Below are 23,229 nucleotides of genomic sequence, written 5' to 3'. Positions count from 1 at the left end.
GGCAGAACTGGACTGCGTCAGCATCCAGCACCTGAATATAACACATCATTAGGCAGGGTTACTCCATTGAATTTGCCTACTCTCTACATAATCAGTTCGTACAATCCTCTTGTTCCAGGGATCCAGCAAAACTAAATGGCACTCAAGAGGCCATCTGTCACCTCCTAGAAATCGCTGCCATAAAGCCTGTTCCCTTTCATCAAAGGCATTCAGGCATCTATTCCATCTTTTTTACTGTTCCCAAAGGGCATGGGGATTGGAGGGCCATCCTGGACCTAAAGTTACTCAACAAATTTGTTGCATACAAAAAATTCAGGATGGAGACATTAAGACCAATTGCAGAGGTGATTGTAGCAGGGGATTTCATCACATCCAAAGACTTCAAGGAGGCCTACTTGCACGTCCTGATCCCCCCACACACATACATGAAGTACCTATGCTTGGGGAAGGGATCATTACCAGTTCTGGACTTGCCCTTTGGACTGGCATCGTCTCCAAGGGAGTTCATGAAGATGATAGTTGCAAGTCTCAGATCCCAGGGTATCCATGTATACACCTACCTGGATGACTTACTCATCAGGTCTCCTTCAGCAGAGAAGGCATCTCAGGACATACAGTCCACTATCCAGTATCTGTTGTTGCATGGCTTCCTTATGAGCCTTGAAAAGAGCCTGTTGCAGGTGACTTATCTAGAAGCAATTGTGGATTCGGTCCACATGAGACACTTCCTCCTGTTGGGAAAAATAGCAGAGTTAAAGAGTGCCGCAAATGTGTTCTCCACTTCAAGGTCAACACCACGTGAGGCTGATCCATAGCTGTGGCGTTCTCATTGGTGGGCCATCTCTTCACATCTGATCAAAGGCAGAGAGATCCATCTAGAGACAGACTTACTGATCACTACAGATGCAATCCTCTTAAGCTAGGAAGTCCACTGCTCCTTACGCTAGATCAAAGGAACATGCTCATTTTCAGAACAGGCCATGAGCATCAACTTCCTGCACCTCAGGATGATTTTCCTGGCGCTAAAATTCTTCCTGAAATCATCCCAGTACCTCCATGTTTGTGTCCAGACAGACAACTTGGCCAAGGCTCATATCAGTTGTCATAGAGCCATGTGATTTCAGACACTTCAACAAGAAGCGGCCTTGATCATGAAATGGTCAGAAGGGCACCTAAGCTTCCTTCCAAGTGGAGTACATCAATGGTGCCTCCAATATGCAGGCTCAATTGGACTTGACTGGATCAAGGGAAGTGGGCCCTCTCCCATATTCTGTTCAAACATTGGTTGGCCAACCCTGTGCAGACTTCTTTGCCTCTCATGTGAAAACGAAGTGCTTCTTTTCCTGTTACAGTGTCCACAAGTCGAGAAGATGGATACACTCCTACCCAGATGGCTGCCCAAACTGCTTTATGTGTTTCCTCCAATCCTGCTGATCTCCAGAGCACTGCACAAATGCAAGCAAGAGAGGGCAGAAGTGATCTTCCTGGAGACTCTGGTTTGAACCTGATTGCGCTTTCAGTCCAGCTTTCCAGGACCCTTTCCGTCCTACCAGACACTTGGTCACAGGGAGGATATGTTACCAAGATCCAGTCTGGCTGTGCCTGACTGCTCGGAGATTGAGAGGCAAGGCCTTCTAGATCTACGGTACATGTTGTGAAGACTATAAGGGCAAGCAGGCAACCAGGCAACCAGAAAGGACATATAGCTGCACCAGGAAGGCATTCATCAGGCGGTGCTGAAGAAAATACAAGACTCCAATGGAGGTACGTCCACCATCCTTTCATTCTTACAAGCGGGACTTGAGCAGGGATTTAGAGCTTACATGGTCCATAGACAGGTAATAGCGCTGACCTCTGTTCAGCCTCCAGTTGAAGGCAGTCCTTTTTTCATGCCATTCAGCTATCAAGCATTTCCTCAGAGTAGCAGTGTTTTTCCAATCTGCCAGTTGTTCACTGTTTTTCCTTCTGGAGACTTCATGTGTTTCTCCAAGCACTTATAAAACCTCCATCTGAGCCCCTACGAGATGTATCTCTTGGGTTCCTCACACTTAAGGTGCTGCTCCTTACAGCCATCACCTCCGCCAGACTCGTATCGAGTTGGGAGCTCTGTCTATAGCTAAAGGCTTCTGCACCTTCCAAAAGGATGTGGTGGTTCTTCAACTGGACCCTTCATTTATCCAAAAGATGAATTCGGTGTTCCACAAGTTTCAGGAGGTGTAGCTTCCATCTTTTTGCCCCAGTCTCTCACAAACCAAGGAGAAGAACTGGCAGACCTTAGATGGGTGAAGGGCTTTACAAATATTCAACATACTGCTTCAGTCCTGTTTGTGGCGTGCCATCCAGTAGCCAAGAATAGGAGGGTGTCCAAAGGTTCTCTCAGCAGGTGGCTGAAAGAGTGCATTGTCTTGGCTTATATTTTTCAAGGGCTTAAATCTCCAGAAGGATTAACAGCCCACTTAACCTGAAGTGCTGCCATCATGGCTGCCTTTCATGACAGTCCATCAATTCTGGATATCTGTAGAGCAGCCACTGTGGCAGCTACATCTACCTTTGCATGTCATTGCAAAATGGTCTCTTATGCATTGTTCAATGTAGCCTCTGATTTCTTCAACAAGAAGAAAGTTCTTCAACAAGTGGTATAAGAGGATCGGAGACACAGAGATGTTCTCCCACCTTGGGGGAGCTTTGTAACATCCCAAGCATCAGAGTGTCCCCCTCTCCTCAAATGGACTTACTGTGAAGGTTCCTTCTGTTTGAGGCAGAGGAGGACATCCTGGACCTGCCCTTATCTGTGGGATCGTCAGACCTCTTGTCTTAAATGTCTTAACCATTTTTTCCTGCTGTTTATGTAATGCTCTTTTATACTGAAAAGAGGTTGGCCCTTTTTTGGCCTTGCCTTTTACCTGTGTTAATCTTCAGATTAAATTCCATTTGAGGACAATGAGTTTTCAGTGGAAAACTCTGGAAGTCTCTGAACTGAAGAAAGGAGAGGTCCTTCTCTCTTCATAGGCAGGAAAGGAATGAACTAATACCCTGCCTCCAGGGATCATGGGAAAAGTAGTATCCAAGCATCAGGATGTCCTCCTCTACCTCAAATAGAAGGAACCTTCACGGCAAGTCCAAAAGTTCCTTTCTCTGGATTCCTCCCCACCATCACTACAGTCATCCAATAGGAGTTGCACATGCAGTCTCTCATTTGCATTACATTTAAGCACAAAATCCTAGATTTCCCCTTTTCATAGTCTTCTGTACAAATTGTAAACATTCTACTGTGTTACAATCCTTTTCTTGAGGACGGTGAAATGTTTTTTTTCTTACAAAGTTACATTAAGGGTTTGCTTCCTTCGTGCCATTTATTCTTCCAAAAATATCCCAGCTCTAGCCTTGCCTCTTCAAATTACCAACCCCTAAACTAGCTGGTGAGTCAGGTTCCTTACTGTGACAGATACGTTTTAAGCAAATTTGTATAAAACTAAATGTTGCTATCAGACAGTAATAACAATGGAAGCAAGGCAAACACTCATCCAGGTGATCCAGGGTCTTCTTGCAGGGAAGAGCTTTCTTTGCACAGCTGACTTTCCCACCAATGTCAACATTAGGGATAGTTTTGTGCATGCTTTCCCATTGTGCAAATGGGTCTGTCCTCAGTGTTTAAAAGAAGCAAATGAGGGCACCTGGACAAGAGTTCTGTATGCACACTGGAATGTACAAGGAGCATTGGATCCAACTGAGGGTTGTTTCAGGCAACCTTCCAAGCCACATGAAGGGTTATGAATGAGCTGCAGATTCATGTGCTTCCTCTGGGCCCTTGTCTTAATTTTAGTTTGCTACATTAAGTACCTCAGCAAACTGTGAGTTGAATCCTGCCTGTGCAAGGGATCTGTGATTTTCACTCATCTCCTGTCTCCTGTGACAGCCCTCTGACTCTCTCCCCACCCCACCCCCCCCCAGCGTGCTATTCCTGGGAGTTCCCCTGGAGCATTTCAAGGGGGACATTTTAGGCTGCTGCAGGAAGAGGGAAGTAAGACTCCCCTGGATGGAAACACTTCCATCCAGAAATTTTAGGTGGTATTCAAGCCTTTAGCTAGCATCTTCCCTCCAAACTAGAATGAGAAGCTCAGTTGGATTAATTATTAATGCTAAACAATTATGAGTGAGTGGGGAAGACATGGGGGAACACATTCACAATCCTGAATTAAACTTATAATTCTCTAGCATTTCCCTTGTGCTGGGATGTGTTACCCTAACCTTTGCGTATCTACTGTGGAAAGAAACATCATGAATTCAGAAAACAGAACAATGGGATTTATTTATTTACATTATTTATAGTACACCTTTCTCACTTAGTCTGAAGGTGGATTACATAATATTAGGTCAGTATAGTCAATTTCAAATACACATGTAATAGAGTATATAACTGCAAAGTTGCAAAGATTAAAAAACAGCAGAAATCCAATACAAAGCTGAAAAAATACTGAACCAGAGCATAAGTAATTCTATGATTGACATATTAAACAACATAGGATCTACCCAGTAGGATCAAACTTACAGCAGTAGTAATAAAATCTGCAGTCTATCACACTCAACAGCAGCAATAGTAGTACAGTCTGTAGTCACATCCTATCCCTTTAGTGATGCTCTCTTTGAGACAGCTTCCATATATTATAGCCCTCTTATCTGAGTAAAAAAACACTCTTGGAATAATTCAGTTTTGCATAGTTTGCAGAAAGCTAGAAGAGTGGGAACTTTCCTAACCTCTTCAGGTAAACCATTCTATAAAGTGGGCACCACTGCAGAGAATACACATGTCTGGGCAGCTGTTGATGTTGCCCATGTGCAAGGTGGCACCTGCAGAAGGCTTTGTTCAGATATGAGGGACCAAGGCCATGAAGAGCTTTGTATGTGATAGCCAATACCTTGAACTGAACCCAGTAGCTGATAGGTAGCCAGTGAAGTGATTGCAGAATGAGAGTAATATTCATGGTCCTCCTAACTCCTGATAATAGCAGAGCTGCAGCATTCTACACCAACTGGACATAGGGGACACCTATGTAGAGCGCATTACAGTAGTCAAGTCTCAGTGTTACCATGGCATGGATCCAGGTGGCCAGATTGACTGTGTCAAGGTAGGGGTAATTTTTCCAGGCTAGACTAAAGTTTATGGAAAGCATTTTTGCAGTTGCTTTAACTTACTTTTCTAGCAGAAGCTCTGGATCTAACATAAACCTTAGACCTCTTAACCCTCCCTGTGAAGGCTGTCCACCGTCCTGTTTTAAATGCGTTGTATTTAATGAACATGAATTTTTAATTGTATTTTTAATGTTGTTATCCGCCCTGAGCCCACTTGCGGGGAGGGCGGAATACAAATTTGAAATAAAATAAATAAATAAATAAGACTCTTAACTGAGTCTGCAAAGGTCAGACAGACTCTCCTCTTTTGCCTCCAAGTGCCTCAACAGGATGGCATGGTCTACTGTATTGAAGGCTGCAAATAGATTCAGAAGAAGCAGTAAAAAAGCATGGCCTTTGTCTATATTCAGGCGGAGATCATCATCTAAAGCCAACCGAGCCATCTCCATCCCATAGCCTGGCCTGAATCCAGATTGAAAAGAGTCCAAAGAGTTATTCAAGACCTGGGATTGGTCAGCTGTTGCTCTCTCAATTGCTTTGCCCAAAAAGGGTAGATTAAAGGCTGGGCAGTAATTGGCTACATCATTTTTGTCTAGGGATTTCTTTTTAAGTAGTGGGTGGATAACCACTTATTTGAGTGGTTGAGGGAAGGTGCCCTGAGTTAGTGATTGATTTATGCTAGACCTCAAAGGCTCATTTGTGTGGTCCTTACATGATTTTAACAGCCACAATCGACAAGAATACAATGCATAGGTAGTGGCCTTCACTCATGCCAGGATCCTGTCAATATCCATTTTTGTAACTGGTTCAAAGTGGTCCATGTGTGTACCAGATGGTATATTAAGCATTTTCCCCAAAATTCCTATATTATAGCTGGTATACCGATTAGATCATATCCATACTATTTTATTAGCAAAAACCTGTGTGATATGGGGTGCATATCCTTTTTCATCCAAGGACTTTCTGTACCTTGCTATGGCACTTAATTTTTTGTATATGCAATCTGATTTTGTCACTTCTTCTGTTCTGCTTTGATAGCATTAGATAATAGAACATATATATTTATTCTAACATGGTGTGGGTAAGCAAAAAAAGGTGTATGTATAATTTCTTTATTTCATAGGATGGGTAAATACACTGGTTGGAGGACAAAAAGAAGGTGCTAGAGGTTTCATGTTTTTCATCATTAATGTCGACCTCACTGAAGAAGGACTTTGTGAGTGAAACCCTTCTTTCCATCTGTTGCATTTGTGTTTAGATCACCTTAACATAATGGGCTGTTCTAACTTGGCTTATTTACATATCCAGAATATAGAAATTATTTTGGAAAAAAACCTGTATAAAACCTGCTATGTTGGGAATGAATGAACCAGCTTCACAGTAATTTATTCCAAAATAAACTATCTCAGAAGAAGAATGCTTTGGCAAGGGAATTGTTGTTAATGCTAACATTTTGGGGATGATGGAGCTATAGTAGGTAGAGGAATATAGGAAAATTCACTTCTGTGAATGAAGCTCTGCCTGTGCTTTTGTAGGATCCAATCCCATAAGTGTCCAAAGTAATTAGTAATTTCCATAATGGTTTAAATAGTCTTTGCACTAGTTCTTTGTCAGAAGACTAAAATGTTAGAGTATAAGAATCAAAAAGTTGTGAAGTTTCTGAAAGAAGTTTCATATGCATATGTTCTGTTTTCTTTTAGTACATGTGGATGACATTATTTTGCACATGTTCCAGTATATACAAAAGTTGCGAACAGAAGGACCCCAAGAGTGGGTTTTCCAGGAATGTAAGGTATGGTACTAATTTTCATTCTAACTATTCATAGATAACTACTCTGAATGTTCTCTGCTTAAAAACACTGACTAGAAATGGATAATCTCTAGTAAGTGTTTCTTCATACATGAATAGCAGTTTGAACAACAAATATGTAAATGTTTGAAATGAGTCACCTCGAATATAGTAATTTATAGTTTAACATACTTGTAAACATCTCTAACATACGGTTGAAACTTCTAATTTCCCATTTTAAAAATATGCTACCTGGACTTTGTCCAACTCCTTTCTCCTGTTCTCTGTCACTGTTACTGCTAGGGGTGTGCACCCAAAAAAGTCTGGTAAATCCAGATCTGGGTTTCAAGGAATCAAAAAAATCCAAATTCCCTGAAATCTGGGTAAGATTCTCTAGTCCAGTTCAGCAAGATTAGAGAATCCTGGATGTATTTGGCCATTATTTTCTATGGGAAATCCTATCCAGGGGCTATCTGGGCAGGCTTGGGGGTCATTTTTCAAACAAACTGCACCAAATTGGCAGGGAACATACTTCTGACTGTCCTTTAAAGACCACCCCCCAAGTTTCAAGCAGATCAGACTCAGGGGTCCGATTCTGTGGGCCCCTGAACAAGGTGCCCCTAGTCATTTTCCACTGTTTCCTATGAGGAAAAAAATCAAAGCTGACTCCCACTGCAAAAACACACTGAGGCAAGGCTGCCATGGCCAATGCCCACTCCCAAATGCAAGCTCAACCCACAGAAAACCCAACGTAACTAAAGTGATGCCCCTCCAACCCAAGCGCTCCCTGAGGAAGCTACCCAGCCACTCTTAATTCTTTCATATGGTGGGAAAGTTTCCAAGCTGACTTTCAGACAGAAACACACAGGGGCAAGGCTGCCAGTGGCCAGAGGCACAATCCCAAATGCAGAGTAAGCTCAACGGGACCAAATTGAAGCAAGGGAATGGAATTTTCAAGAACCAAAGCAAAGTAAGACCAACATCAAAAGAGAGAATCATGTCAAAGCAGCAAATTCAACCCAAACCAAACTGAAGCAAGGGAATGGATGGAATCCCCTCAGAACGAAAGTAAAGCAAGGGGACCAAAATCAAACCAGAGAATCATGTCAAAACAGAATTCCATCCAAACCATACTGAAGCATGGGACACTTTTGCAACTTAACCAAACTGTACCGGTGTCCCTCTCAGAAGCCAGACAAGCAGGAGAGATCCTGCACAGATAGGCTGCTCACTTTCCCCTCCCTGCCTCCCTCCTCCTCTTCTCCTCTTAAAAAAAAACACAGGAGAAACCCAAGAAGGAGGTAGCCTGAGGCTGAAGCAGCATTTCCCAGATTAATCCAGATTTGTCTGGATCAGAGTTCCCAGATGGGGTCTGGGATTCTCTGATTTGATTCAGGGAAGCCAGATTGGCAAAATTCTGACTTTTTTCCCAATTCCCATTTGCAGACTCCTAGTTACAGCTTCTCAAGACTAGGAGGTTTGGCATTGCAGATCATTTGCCTATGGCATCAGTCTCAGTATTTGTGAGAGCAAGAAGAAATGGGTATCTTGTGCATTCCCAGTCTCTCATTCATTGAGAACAATACTCACTTTCCACTAGCAGAAGAGCACTTTGGGTGGGGATAGACAGCCTGCAGTGCTGTTCCTGGAGGTGCTCTGAAGCAGCCTTTGGGGACTTGCAAGTCGTCACTTGTTGAAAACAGAACACGAGAGTTGGCCATTGTTTGTTAAAGGCCTTACATATGAAAGAGTTCTCTCATAATTTGTTCAAGGTTTGGATTACTGATAATCTTATATTAATTGTAAAGGACCATGATAATTGCCACTTGAAACTTGGTTGAAGGATTGTGGCCTCCTTTTCATTGGTGTTCTGCAAAATCTGAAGCCTGCAGCTTGCTGCTGCTCTTTATTTACTATCATCATAATTAATTCTGTTAATTGCACACTTTTCTTATTTGTTTCCATAGACTATTAGTATTGTTTTAGTATCTTCCAGTTATTTTTTGGATCTATAGGCTTGGATCCAGATAACTGTAGGTGATTTTAGGATGCAGCAAGAAAGGGGAGGCTGGATGTTTGCTGTCTCACCTTCCTTGTTGCAACCTTCTGCCCCCTCTGAAAAGCTGCTTCTTGGTATCAGAGAACCTTCAGGAACTGCATGGGGTGCAGTGCAGGAGACTGCAGTGAGAAAGGGAGAGAGGAGTTGGATCCATCCCACCATGTTTCCTGGTGTTTGGTTAAATTGCAGGGTGTTCAGTTGATCACCAGTTTCAGAAACGACGTGAAGTAAATGCCCAAACTCCATTTTCCCTTATTAGATAAAATCATAGTTTGATTATTATTTACAGCATGGAATATTGCATTGCTGTGTTGTCTCTTTTTTCGTTCATTTTAGGATCTAAATGCTGTAGCCTTCAGATTTAAAGATAAGGAAAGGCCCCGAGGTTACACATCAAAACTGGCAGGGATGCTGCATGTAAGTGATGTTGTGATATATATGATGCAAGACTGAGTATGATGATGGACAATATATGCTTCCAAAATTTAACAGAAAAGCTGGAGTTAATGAAATGTTTGGGGAATGCCTGAGGATCATATTGTACTGCCTTCACTTTGCATCTTGCGTTGGACAGGCAGAGCAGGCTAGAAGAAGACCAATAGAGTATTCATTTACCACATAGTTCCTGCCATAAAAAGTTAAAGTATTCGTGTTTGTTGTTTCCAAACTAATGATTTCATGTACAGACTATGAAGCAAAGTGGATAGTTGCCAAATCAAGGCTGGAACTCTGATTTATGCTGGATGTGGCTGAAGAATTTACATGATTTCCTTTTCCCAAGCACTGCTGATCAAACAGTGTTTGGATAAACATATAGTCAGTATAAGTTGATCTGTGTATTGAACGAGGTTTCATTTACTGTGTTTACCTGGGTCCTGATACAATGAAGATGTTATTGCTATCTAGCTTAGGGGTGTTCACCTGAAAAATATTCGGGTTTCCCGCACCAAATGCGGAGAAAAGCTTCTGAAAAACCTGAAATCTGAAGTGGCATGCCGCTTCGGATTCGGGTTTCTAAGTCGCATCAGTATGCTCCGTAAAGATTCAGAGCATACTGAAGTGACGGGGAGGGGGGAGGCCCATCCCACTTTTACACTCCCACCCCCACACTTAAACCCCACCCCCCCACCCCACTTACCTGGCTAGGCGGAAGGCTGGAGACACTGCTGCGCTGGCCAGCAGAGAAGGCCTTTTCTGCTGTTGCCACAGCCTGCTAGCATGGCCACATTGGCAGAAGGCCTTCCCTGCTGCTGCCTCTGCGGCCAGCGCAGCCAGGTGCCAGCAGAGAGGGCCTTCCCCCTGCCACCACCATGCAGCCGTGGCCAGCTGGCCAGCAGAGAGGGCCGCCACTGCTGCCACTGCCGGAGGCCAGCGGGGAGGTGGGAGGGCCGCCTTCTCCTCCAGCATAGTGCCAGGGAAGTGGGGGGTGGGGAGGGATAAAGGTAGGGAATGGGAAAGTTTAAAGAGCCCTTTCCTGCCGCTTGCCAGGGCCCTTTAAACTTAACCCCCGGGGCCCCAAAGCTTCCTGAAGCATTACGAATGCTTCAGGAAGCTTTGATTCAGGATTTCTGAATTCGGAAGTACGGAAGCTTTCTGAATCGGGCCTGATTCGTGTATTTTTCCCAAATCAGATACCCAAAGCACACACCCCTAATCCAGCTACAGTCTTATTGTCCAGCCTTACCTGCCAGTGATTCATTACTGATTGTCAGCAATGGCATTCTTTTATGAAGTTCCAGTATTATTTGTGGCCTCGGCTGCTAAGGTCTGTATGCAAGGATTGCTGCACATTGTGGCTTGTAAATTAAGGAGTCCTTTAAGGAACCTATTCCACTCCCACTTGCCTTTCTAGAAAGGATTCATAACTCTTACAGAAATTCTTCTGTAACTGTTTTTTTAAAGATATTACGTGAGTGAGTGCATTTACCAAATGCTTTATATTCTACAGAAATATCCTCCAGGGGTCAGCATTTACTACTTTTTTATTCTTTTTATTAATGTCACAAGTATTAGAGTGGATGGCCTTTTATTCTGAAATGTTATATACTGCCCTAGCACCAAATGCCTACAATTTCTTTTGCGCTATTTTTAGTGACTGTGATTTGTTTCTTTACTATTGTTCATTATGAGTTTCTTTTTTCCCCTTAACACTAATTTCTTTTAGTACTATCCTATAGAAGAAGTTCTTGCTGCTGAGTATTTATTAGAAGAGTTTAGGCCTGATTTAATAGAAATGGTGCTGGATAAACTGAGACCTGAAAATGTCCGGTAAGTCATATTGCTAAATCCTGATATTTTGTACTAATAATGCTTAATACTGTTCGTAGATAAGAGCTTAGATCCCACTGAAAATATCCTGAACATGATTTTCTCACCTTCCTACTGAAGCATAAATTCCCTCCCCAAAATGCAGCTCCCAAAGGACAGGGGCGGGGATTTTCTCAGGAAAATCGTGAAGGGATCAGAGGTCTACTGTGAGAAGAAGGAATCAGTGAAAATTGCCTCCTTTTCCCACAGAAATCTGCAGGATCTAAACCTAATACTGTATTTTTAAAAATTTAAAATAAAGCAGTACTGCTCATGCTTACAGAAGCCATTTAACTTTGCCTCTTAATTTATCAAGAAAAGACATGTAGCAGAACATGGCTTTCAGGAAGGGAAGAAGGGAGACAGAACTGGTTTTATATTTGACTTCACTGGTTAGTAATCTCACAGGAGTTCATTTTAGAAGAGTTTATAATATTTTTGATATTTCATTCAAGTGACGACCAGTGCCAACAAGAAACAGCTAAAGTAACTTAGTAGGATTTTGAAAGTTTTACCACCTCATTGATCATTCTTCTGGGTACTTTACCCTTGGGCTTAGTTCAGAAGAGCTTCCAGATCCTAGCCAGAGATGAGCCACAAGTTTTCTTACTTACTCTTCTTCTTCTCCCCCTCCCCTTAGTAGTTCACTGTTTCTTTAGTGTTCTCTGTATTTTGTCTGGCCATTTGAATTGACTGTAAGCTCTTACCATCCAAACAAGACGATTGGGGGAGTTGTGGGGGAGTAGAATTTCCCTCCCCTTTTGCTACATTTTTCCTCCCTTCACTCCAGCTTCACTTCCCTCTCTCCCTGCCTGATCATTCCTCTCACCTGCTGCCCCCATATATAGCTCCTTAAATTTTAAAATGAAGCAGTTTCCCCCCACACTTCCTTGAGCGTCAGAATGAAACTGCTGAGATCTCAGTAGCTGTTTTAGGCAACCTCTCAAGGTATCCTTGTGAGATCTCTGCACTTATAAAACTTTATTTATTTATTTATTTCCCTCTGTTCTTTTATTTACTTGTTCGCTTGCAAACCTGGGGGTTCCCTACTTTTACAGAAATAGGTGACTCTATTGTGCTGAACTTTTTTTTTAATTTGCATGGTAGGGTCATGGTAGGTGTTAGGTACGATTGTTTGAAGAGCAAGAGTTGGAGAGCAAGAGCTAACTGTACTTCTGATTTGGGGTATTATGGAAAGCCGTAGTTATCAGTAAACAGCACATAAGGGGCATGTGAGTATGTGGTTCGCTCATAACCTCCAAGACCATAGTTTGGAAAACCATCTGAATTGAGCCTAGCATTTCTACAAAGGCAGAAAAGGAGTAGGTTGTGAACTGGTTCTTGCCTATCTTGCCCTTTCTTACAGTTACTCTAGATTATAACAAACTATTTGCACCATTGGTTGTAAATTCACACCCCAATTTGCACCGAGCCAGTGCATTACCAGGACTTGCATGAGAGTGCTCATATGTTGATCCGACTCTCGTTTGTTTGAATTGCCCCACCCTTATAACGTAGTCTGTTTCTGTCCTGTGGTTTGTATGGCCTGCTTGTTGCAGAGAAAAACACAGCTGTTCAGTCATTTTTAATTAGTGTCAAGTGAATTATTTTTACAAAATGAAGCTTCAAATTAAAATTCCTTCCATTATGGTAAGTATCATAGTCATTTTAGGGGACCCCGTTCATATTCTAATGATAGACTTCAAGCCTATATGTACGTAAATCGGGGTGTGTGTGGTTTTTTTTTTTTACTGAAGCCATGGTTCTACTGGAGTGTATACCAGAAAGATAAGCTGTGTTCTCTCAATGCCAATGATAGAATGGTTGCCATAGAAACTAATTTTAAAGGGAAATAAGCTTCCCTCAGACCATTGTATTGTGCTTGTATTCATACATAATGTGAAAGAAGGCTGGGGGGGGGTGCTTCGTTTATAGCACACAGTCTTCCATCTTGAGATGTTACTTGGCAGCCAAGAATAAGGTTAAAATGAAAAATTGCTAGTTATTTCTGTCTCTGATTCTGCTCTATTCATTGTTTTTAAGGATTTGTTGGTACTAAATGTTCAAATTGATTAAGTGTTCCAGGGATCCAACTGTCCTGTATTCTTCTAATTAACTACCAGTTGGCTCTGAGTTGCAGAGCAGTGTTGATAGTAAATGTTTTCTCTCACATGTAATTGGCCGTAGAGACTCTTAATTGCTCCTGCTATTTTACAGTATCTCTGTTTTTTTCCCAACTGGAGAAACAAATAGCAACTGTTTATTAAATAAATTTCCTTTAAAATTACAGTCAGTGTGAAACTCAAGAAATGTTTAAATGGTTATCTAGAGCAAGAACGTTGCAGATGGCATGATCAGCAAATCCTGTCACGTTTTTAGTCATGGGAGAAATTTTGTATCTCTTTTTGCGTATCTCTTCGAAAATGCTAGAAGGCAGATTCAGGAGTTACTTGAATATATTGCTTAAGTGCTGAAAAGTTGATTCAGAATAAGAAAAATAAACCAATTGTCAAACAATATTCAGTCTTCCCCTTCAGTATACACTAGTTCTTGCTCCCTAGGGGTTACTCTGTTCCCTTAAACTAATAGATAAAGTAAATTATTCTTGTATGCTTTAATGAGGGTTAGGAAGTGGGTTGATTACTATCTCCTATTTTGGTCCCCTTCCCCCTCTGAACTCAGTGAATTTTCTGTCTTCTCTCAAAAGCATGGAAATGTTGGAACAAATAGCACTTATTAACATTTTCCTTTTAGTAAGGGAAATGAAGCAAACCTCTGTGATTGCCTTGCATGCAAGCACACAAGCATACTGTGTGTGTGTGTGTGTGTGTGTGTGTGTGTGTGTCCGTCCGTCCGTCCGTCCGTTGGAGAAAAGAGAGAGAATGAGAGCATGCACATACTCTGAATCCCTGTTACTGTACAATGTTTCCCCAGCCAGGAGACATTACATGAAATTACACTCTTCTTCTGCATTTATTTGAGGAGCCAAAAAAAAGGGCCAGTGGTGGGGAGGGGGGACTTCTAATCTTTTAGGACCAGAAGGGCAAGTAGACTAGACAAATAGAAATAAAGTGAATAGATAAGTAAAAGCAGTTACTGATATCTGTACTGGCTATAGCTATGTTGGTTCTCTTGATTCCACAACATTACCATTGTGGCAATGGCAAAATTTTGCTGAAATTGAGTAATAAAAAAGAATGCAGTGGACAATATTGTAAATTGCATGCAGATTTTTTTAACCTTCTCTCTCACAATTATTCTTAACCCTTTTTTGTGCATCTTGTTGGAAATTAAGACAACATAGTGCTTGAAGCAGAATTTTGGGTTATGAGGTTTCCAAGGGAAATGATTTGAGAGGAAGCAAACGGGCAGTGGTGTGTGTGGCATTTCACATTTAGTTGACATCTGCTGGCTAGCTGAGAAGTGGGACAGGTACAATCTCAAGCAGCTGAGAAGGTCTTTCTGGTGTTGTTGATTCTTAGTATTCTAGACAAGGTGTCCTGGCTTCATGAAGCTGTCAGGTTTCTCACTGGTAGCCAGGAAGTTAACATGAAACAAGAACAATCCATTTCCAATTGAGGACAAATATTCTCTTGTTTTGAAATGAAGAATCACTGGTTTGCTGCTTTTAAGGTGTGTGTGCATCCATATGTGTGCATGCACACGTGTGTGTGTGTGTGTGTGTGTGTGAATGAGAAAGAGAGAGATAATAATTTCAAGAGCCTTAGTGCAAGAGCAAGAAATCACTTATTTTGCTGAAAGGTAGAATACCATATTTGCAAGAACAAGAGGTTAATGAAGTATATTACAAGATGCAGCCTTGTGACTGCCAGAACCGCACATTTAATTTTTTTTTCTTTGCTGTAGAATCTCTATGAAACTCTTTTGAGTTCCATTTACGTGACCCTTTAAGCATAGCCTAATGTTGATTGACTTGCTGTTTCAGTTGAGAGTATTGAAAGGCATATCTGAATATATAATCGGACATAATCAGAATATATAATCGGATTATATAATTATATATAATCGGAATATATAATTGTACAGATTTGGGGAAAATATGGTTACTTACTATGTTTTGGTTTTATCTTTAGGGTTGCAATAGTTTCTAAGACTTTTGAAGGAAAAACTGATAGAACGGAACAGTGGTACGGAACCCAATACAAGCAAGAAGCAATTTCTGATGAAGTCGTTAAGGTGTGCTATGGTAGAGTCTCATTCTTGAAAGCAGTCTCAAATATGCACCCTTCAGTTTCATATTGCTGCGAAGAAAGATTCCCCCCCCCCCATGGTTGTAGTGTTGCTTGTACAAGCACTTTGCATCAGTGAAAGTTAGCTAGTATTATAAAGTAAGAGTGTTGTAGATTCCACTGTGCCAGTGGTACAGCGAAGCATCATTGTAGTGGGCTCACCATATTTAATACATGTTTGAAACGCTCTATTAAATGTTTATTAAAGTTTCTTCTATGTAAAAGATGAGGTCTTATGTCCATTAAAAATAGTGACTGAGCCGAAAGACTCATACATGGAATGTTTGATCATTTTCTCCTGTGCCCACCACCCCAAAATCACTCCTGAAGTCTAAGGAACCCTTGTGAATGTGGGGGGGCAGGAGGGAAAGGTTGCACAGGGAAGGTGGAAATGGTGGAAATCATACGTTCTTTCTCTCCTTGTTTAAACGCCTTGCTGTGTTTGCAATAACAGCTCCTAGGAGAGGGCGGTCCATTTCTGCCAGTTCCTCTTTCACAGTGCCCCAAACCCACCTCATCCCATGAAGCTCATGAGGCTTTCCTGATCCTCAGAAATTACTTCTGATGAATCGTGCAAGAGGAAATCAGCAAAGGCTGAGTCCACAAACTCCATTCCGGATTTGAGCCATTAAAGTTTGTAAAGTTGGTCTGCCAAACTCACAAGAGTATTTTAACTTGCAAAATTCAAGTCCTGTAGCACTTTAAAGACCAAGGATGTTTCCAGCCTTTGAGAGTCCTGTTCTCTTTGTCAGATATCCTGAACATCTCATTGATCATTACGATGCTACTGGACTCACATTTTGTGTTCCACTGGTCGTTACGATGCTACTGCCGGACTCAAATCTTGTTTTCTATCTGAAATTAAGTTGCAAAGTAGGATATAAATATCCATTTGAATCTGGGATAACCCGGTGCAAAAAACTGACCGTCAAAATTATACCAAGATAGAAATTCTACCATAGTCCTCTCTTGTGATTTCAGTATCAGTTTGAAATATTTATTTTGGCTTATAGAAAACTAGTCGATTATTCAGTCTTTCAGATTCATATCCAATAGATCCTATGGAGCAGCTGGGGTTGTATATAGGGAGCTTTAAAAAAAAAAACCTCATATGAACTGTTTGACCAGGAGAGGGGAGTAGGTGCAGCTCAACCCAGGGCCCCATGCCATCTGCCAGACATCAATTTCCAGTTTTTAAATAAAGGATTTCCCCTGTGTAGCTCCTGCTGCTGGGTTAGAGAGAGGAACCATGTACAAACACCTCATTGCACAAGCAGTTTTTCATTTAGATAGGATTATACATAAGGAAATCTGCTTCCAGGTGTGAGATCCCACGTACATTTTTTGGTATTTATTTTGAAGGGACATGGCATTTTCTTTTTAACAGTTGATGTCCTTAGCAAGAGAGAATTTCAGATTTCTGTTTAGTGCATCCCCCCACTAATAAATAACCCAGCCGTGCCTCTTGTTTGCACTGTTCATGTAGAAATGGCAAAATGCTGACCTTAATGGGAAATTCAAGCTCCCAATGAAGAATGAATTTATTCCTACGAACTTTGAGATTGTGCCGCTGGAAAAGGATGCGCCACAGTACCCTACTCTTATTAAAGTAAGTAAATGTCTTCTCTGTTTAATAATACGTGGTGGGATTTCTATTCCCTTTTTTTCATTAAGCACTGTTTGAAAGATTCAGGTTATCTAGTCAGAGGTCAAGCTTTTTACTAACTTCGTTTTATAGTGCTGCTTGAACAACATTTTTAGATTGTAAAAACGAATTATATGCTTAAGTATCCTTGTAAAAGATGACTAACTCCTGACTTTTCACCTGTCTTCAGATTACAAAAACCTTTTATTGCCAATAGTAACTTAAATACTCATTGCTAACTTTTTCATTTGCAGAAATATTGTTTTAAAATACTGATTTAAATGGTTAACATTTATTCTGTGCTTCATAAGTATCACCTGTGTATACAGTATTTGGGGCATGATCCAGTTGAGTGCATAGCAGTGCTTGCACACAGTGGCATCCCTCACAGTTCAACAAGAATGCATGTAGATGGCATCAGGGGAAAATGCAGAGAATAAGAGGTCTGTGAGTGATCCTATCCTCCATTTTTTCTGCATGATACAGAGAGCTGGATTGGGACATGGGAGGTGTGGCCAGGCTGCCTATTTCCTGTGTTGTCGTCTTGCATTCCCTGTACATGCAGCCATTCTCTTGTGATGGAAGGCACAGTAAAATAGGTTTGTGTCGAGTTCTGCAGTGCTCTGTCAGTGTAGGAGCAGCCCAACTGGATCAAATGTAGTACCTTTAAAGAATATTGACAAAATTCTAACAGTTTGTAATATAATGTAATAGAAAATGTTTTCTTTAATGCAGGACACTGCCATGAGCAAGCTGTGGTTCAAGCAAGATGACAAATTTTTCCTACCTAAAGCTTGTCTCAACTTCGAATTTTTCAGGTATGAACGTATTTTTGTCTCTTAAAATATATCATACTGAATATGACATTTTTTAATTTAAGGAAACATTCTATCAGTATAGGACCAATCAAGATTGTCCACCCCACCCCCACTTCGTTTTCACCCAGAAGCCTCCTGCTGTATCTCATTCACTTTTGCCTCAGTCCAGCCTGTACAGAGGTGGGCTATATTGTGCACCCCTTTCCCTGCCTGAAAAGCACTGCCAGAATCGGCCATCAATAAAATGGCTTGGATGTGGCTTTCTGCCCAGGGAGTATTGCCTGTCTTCATAGGCTACTTTCCAAACACTCTTTAGCCACAGTTGAATCTGAGGAGTATATTATTCATGTGCAGGCTTCACTATACAGAACAGCTCTGGCTGACATATCCCCTTGACGTTTTTTCCCCCTGGGATTTTTCCGTCCTTAAAGCTTTGTTTCTTCCATCAGGCTCTGATCCTGATGAGTGCCTGTCTTGACTAGAGGCAAATCCACTTGAATATGATTTTAGTCAATATGTCTAAAAATTAATGTGCCACATTGTTGATACACTAAAGATTGGCATATGCAATTTGGCCATTGTCTTTAAATGCCAGTTATTTATGGGTTGAATGCATCTCTTTCGAAGAGAAAATAGTCAGCGAAGACTCACCAGTTGGTAGAATACAGAACTCTGAGAAAATAATTCCCATCCCTTGCAATTATAATTATTTATCACATCACAAACTAACTTCTTCCTTACTGCTTCTGTGCAGACAGTAAACTTTCAGAAGCCTGAGGGAATGCTGTGCAGCCAGCGTTTCCAGCTGTACACATGTCTTTTTATGTGTCCTGATCAATTTTTGGAATCCTACAACACTTTAGGGTGTATCACAGCAAAGCCAAAAGTAGATCCAAGAAGTGTGATCAGTTCAGCAGTAGGTATACACAGGGTGTGACTGTTGCCAGACAATAATTGGATAGTGCCCATGATAGTACTTGTGGCATCTTGAAGATTAATAAATGTGTTGTTGCGTACACTTTTGTGAGTTTCACCCACTTCAACACATGTTTGGTGGGTTCCAGCATAAAATTGCTTATATAGTTGTGGATTTGAGTGAGTTGGCTCCAGAGGTGCTGTTTTGCTGGTGTAACTGCTCTTACACCAGCAGAATGGTACTTCCATTGATTAAGGTGGATGGTGCTTTTTGCTGATTCATTCCTTCTCCCACTGCTGACTCCAACTTCATTCCCCCACCGATAGTGAGGGTCTCCTGTCTTCTGGGAGTAGAATTTCAGAGGTCATGGAAGGACTACAGCAGGAAGAGAGAAGGAAGGAAAGTCCCGCTGGGCAAGATTCACCTCCACTCTCTATAATTTGCATCCAACTGCTCATCTTTAATGTGCTACAAAATTCTTGGATGTATTGGCTGCAAAAGATTTTAACATAGAATCTGCCGCTGATGCGCTCGCTTCGGCAGCCCATATACTAAAATTGGAAACTGCTGCTGAGGACAGAGTCCAACCAGTTTTGCAACAGTGTTTAAAATTCATTTTATTTTTCTGTGGGAAAAAATTAATCCTTATTCCAGTAAGCCTCAAAATATGTCCTGTGAGAGCACTGTAGTGTGTCATGAGAACCTGAAGTATCTTAAGTGGTGTCTTTTCATGAATTTAGTGCCAGCTACTTGCTGTATCGGCCTCTTGCTCTAGTCCTGCAGTATATGCTAGCGACAGGTGATTTCTGTTGTCTGTCTACGCTGGGTGCGATTAAATGATCAGTCACTCCTGATGCAGAGATCCGGCAGAATTACCACCTCTCCAAGGAGGTGAACACAGGGCATTGCTCTAGACTTGTCTGCTCTTAGTCGCGAGAGCCAATGTGAAAACGGTGACTCATGCCAGAAATGCACGAAGACGTGTAGTTACTTTTACTGTGAAAACAAACATGGGAGTGAGGGGGGAGGTATAAGAATGAAGTGCGCCTCCCGTTTAAATCTGAAACTGAAGTATGCCTCAGCTGTCAGAAGTTTAGGAAACATTGGTCCATCATCTTGAACAATGATTTTTTTTTTTAAAATCCTGGTTACCTGTTCCACCATCTGCCATTTTAGGATCATTTCTCACTTTTTAAAGAAATACCCATGCTTCCAACTCAAGAACAAACATCTCTAATTTTTGTTTTCTCTGTGCAGCGAGTCTGTTTCACCCTGGAATCTCCCCCCCCCACCCCCATTACATTTGTATAGTTATCAGGCTGCTGAAGCAGAATTAATACTAGTGCCTTTGGCACAAAGGAAGTGGAAATTGCTATTGTTGTTTCCACAGAAATAATTGTCTTATAGCCAAAATACATATTATGCATGCCTCTGATTCTAAAATTTACAGCTTTGAGGATGAACTTTGGCAGAAAATAAGTAACTCATGTATGTGCCTGTATACTAATATCAATATCCCTTAGACAGCAATCTTCATATTGGCCTATATGTTACTACAAAAAGGCACACATATAAAATGAGAACAAGAATCGCTTTCTTTTGCAAACAAGTTTGATTTTATTCCTTATTTTAATGTGGTCATTTTTGAAGAAATGAATTAAAAAAACTTAATAGCTAAAAGTCCCCAAATGATTAAGCGTGTAGCAAGAAAAACAATAATTTCACAACTCACTGACATATTTGGGAAGCGGAAAAGGTTCTAGAAAGCAAGATTGCATCCTTTTCTGGGTCTCTGTTTTTTGCTTTCAGCTTACATTGGCCCCTCTCTTGTCCTTGCAAAGCAATACTTGATAAAAGCAGAGAAAGTAGTAGAGATTACAGGGTACACCAGTGGGATGGTATACTATGGTATATGGGAGTTTGCCACTTAGATAAATGGATAAATAATCTAAGATGGCCGCGACATAGCCTGTGCTGCTACCAGTGCAGCTGGGAGTGCATACCCATTTCCCAAGTACTTCTTGCTCATGCTGATACCTCCTTATCTTGTCTTCCACATTTGGAGCCCAGAAACATTAGCATGCAAAACAGTCCATTTTCCCCAGGTGACTGACCTGATACTGAAGAAGAGCGGTCAGTTTCAGTAAGGAACGTAGCATGGTTAGTATATTTGGGCAATTTAGAATTAGTGCCTTAGGCAAGTCTATGGTCTCTTTTCTCTTGAAACACAGACACACAGCCAGGGAGTGAGCTGCCATAAAGCAGCAGCAGAGAGCTACAAGGGTCAGGGGAGACCTTGGCAGGAGGATACATTATTTATCCCAGGTAAATAGTTGACTTACACTATTCTAGGTGCCAAGGTATCCATATTAAAACTGATCCATTTCCAAAAGATGACATGCATAGGTGAAATCTATACCCCACTGTAGATTTAAATGCATGAAAACAGTTAAATAAGAGCTAAATGCAATAATACTGCAGCAGCATCTGAAGGGTAGTAAAAATAATATAAAATCAGAAATGATATTGTGAACAGCTAGTGGTGGTTTTGCCTTATTTTCAGACTATTCTGATTTTTCTTGGAACTAAAAACATGTGTTACCAAAGAAGCAACAGAAATAGTTTTATAACATTTGTGTTGTTCGACACAGCATGGTGTATTTCCTCTTTGAATGTGCTAAATTTTGTGTTAAATTTACCTTTTATTTACTGGTGATAGAGGAATACTTGAGGGGAAAAACCCAGTATTTCCATCAGCAACATTTGCAGTAACTACATATTCCTTTAGCAGATATCAGACCAATACTGTACACAAATGGTTTCCAAGCTTAATCTGTCATTTTGATTGTGCTGGTATTAAGCAGTATTGTTGAAACATGGCTCGAGTCTTTGAGTTGTCTACCTTTTCAAAAATATGTACATCCTTGGGATATTATATATAAAAAATTTGTAATGTGCTACAGCTGACATTATGTGAAGTATGAAACTTGGCTTGATATTTTTGGGGTCTTGAGTTTAGAAAATAAATAATGGCTTCGTAACAAAATGAAACCAACAGCTGCGTTGTTTTCTGTTTCTGTGAAACCGGCAGCTGTGTTTAGTGAAGTTTCATCTTGATGAGAGAGAGATTATATGGGAGAGTGTCTTGTTTGAACTAGCTCTTAGAAGCTTGGATTAATCCCAGTACATAGTGGTATTTAACTCTCTTTTTTGTATTTTAATATGCATTTCATATTTAAGGGGATTTATTTATTTAAAATATTTATATCCACACTTTCAATCTGAAAATCCACAAGATGGCTAACAACTCAGCAATAAAATAATAAACGTGAAAAAATTACACCGTTTGTATGAGACATAGTTAAAATAATACCAAACAAAATATGTGGCTTGGATTCCACCTAATATTTCCACCAAAGGAAGTGTTTCTGTCTGCAGTTCAACTTCTCTCTTACCATCTTTCCATTACAACTCAGAATGCCCCTCAAATACTGCTTCTGAGGGTTGAGGGATCCCCAGGAATACCTTAGGAGGTAAGCAGTCTGTCACCTGGTGAGGGGGGGGCCTGAAAATTTCTGCTCCCTTGTGTGTGTGGAAATTTTAGTCAGGTTCCAACACTGTTGGTAGTAGCAGTGTATGTTTCGGGTATCCAATTCGAGTAAAATACCCAAAGCAGATACCCGAAGCGCACATCCCTGTTACCAACACAGGAGTCGGAAAGCTTCGGTATTTCCGAATCAGGGCCAGCATGCTGACCCCGATTCGGAAATCCCAAATCAAAGCCTCCTGAAGCATTTGTAATGCTTTGGGAAGCTTCGGGGTGGCAGGACCCTTTAAACTTTCCCATTCCCTACGTTTATCCCCCACCCCCACTTACCTGGCACCATGCTGGAGGAGGCGGCCCTCTCGCCTTCCCGCTGGGTGGCCGCGGCGGCGACTCTGCCAACCAGCTGGCTGCAATGGCGGTGCCTTTGCAGTGGTGGCAGGGAAGCCCTTCTCTGCTGGCCAGCATGATGTTAGCTCCAGCTTTCCGCCTGGCCAGGTAAGTGGAGTGGGGGTGGGGTGAGGCTGGGCTTCCCCCTCTCCCCTCCTCTGTCACTTCAGTATGCTCAGAATCTTTACGGAGCATACTGAAGCAACTTAGAAATCCGAATCTAAAGCAGCATGCTGCTTCAGATTTCAGGTTTTTCCGAAGCTTTTCCCCACTTCGGCCCGAAGTGGGAAACCCAAATATTGTTCGGGTACACGCCCCTAGTTGGTAGTGGTACAAGTCTGCATGTTTCATAACATACAAAATTTGTTTCAAATATTCAGT

At 41.4% G+C, this 23,229-nt stretch overlaps 1 protein-coding gene across 5 annotated transcripts in view; it reads left to right on the top strand.

The window, feature by feature from the left end:
* The window catches only part of IDE (insulin degrading enzyme), a 105,806-nt gene that overhangs the window by 52,509 nt on the left and 30,068 nt on the right, over nucleotides 1–23,229 (top strand). For all 5 annotated transcript variants that reach the window (XM_054982787.1, XM_054982789.1, XM_054982790.1 and 2 more), the window contains exons 8-14: nucleotides 6,254–6,346; nucleotides 6,831–6,922; nucleotides 9,315–9,395; nucleotides 11,143–11,246; nucleotides 15,380–15,482; nucleotides 17,022–17,144; nucleotides 17,916–17,998. In XM_054982787.1, coding sequence (XP_054838762.1) covers nucleotides 6,254–6,346; nucleotides 6,831–6,922; nucleotides 9,315–9,395; nucleotides 11,143–11,246; nucleotides 15,380–15,482; nucleotides 17,022–17,144; nucleotides 17,916–17,998 — 679 coding nt within the window. The remainder of the gene's footprint in view (nucleotides 1–6,253; nucleotides 6,347–6,830; nucleotides 6,923–9,314; nucleotides 9,396–11,142; nucleotides 11,247–15,379; nucleotides 15,483–17,021; nucleotides 17,145–17,915; nucleotides 17,999–23,229) is intronic.

This window comes from Eublepharis macularius, chromosome 6 (assembly GCF_028583425.1).
Source record: "Eublepharis macularius isolate TG4126 chromosome 6, MPM_Emac_v1.0, whole genome shotgun sequence".
NCBI classification, from domain to species: Eukaryota; Metazoa; Chordata; class Lepidosauria; order Squamata; family Eublepharidae; genus Eublepharis; species Eublepharis macularius.
This window is presented reverse-complemented; position numbering and strand designations above follow the sequence as displayed.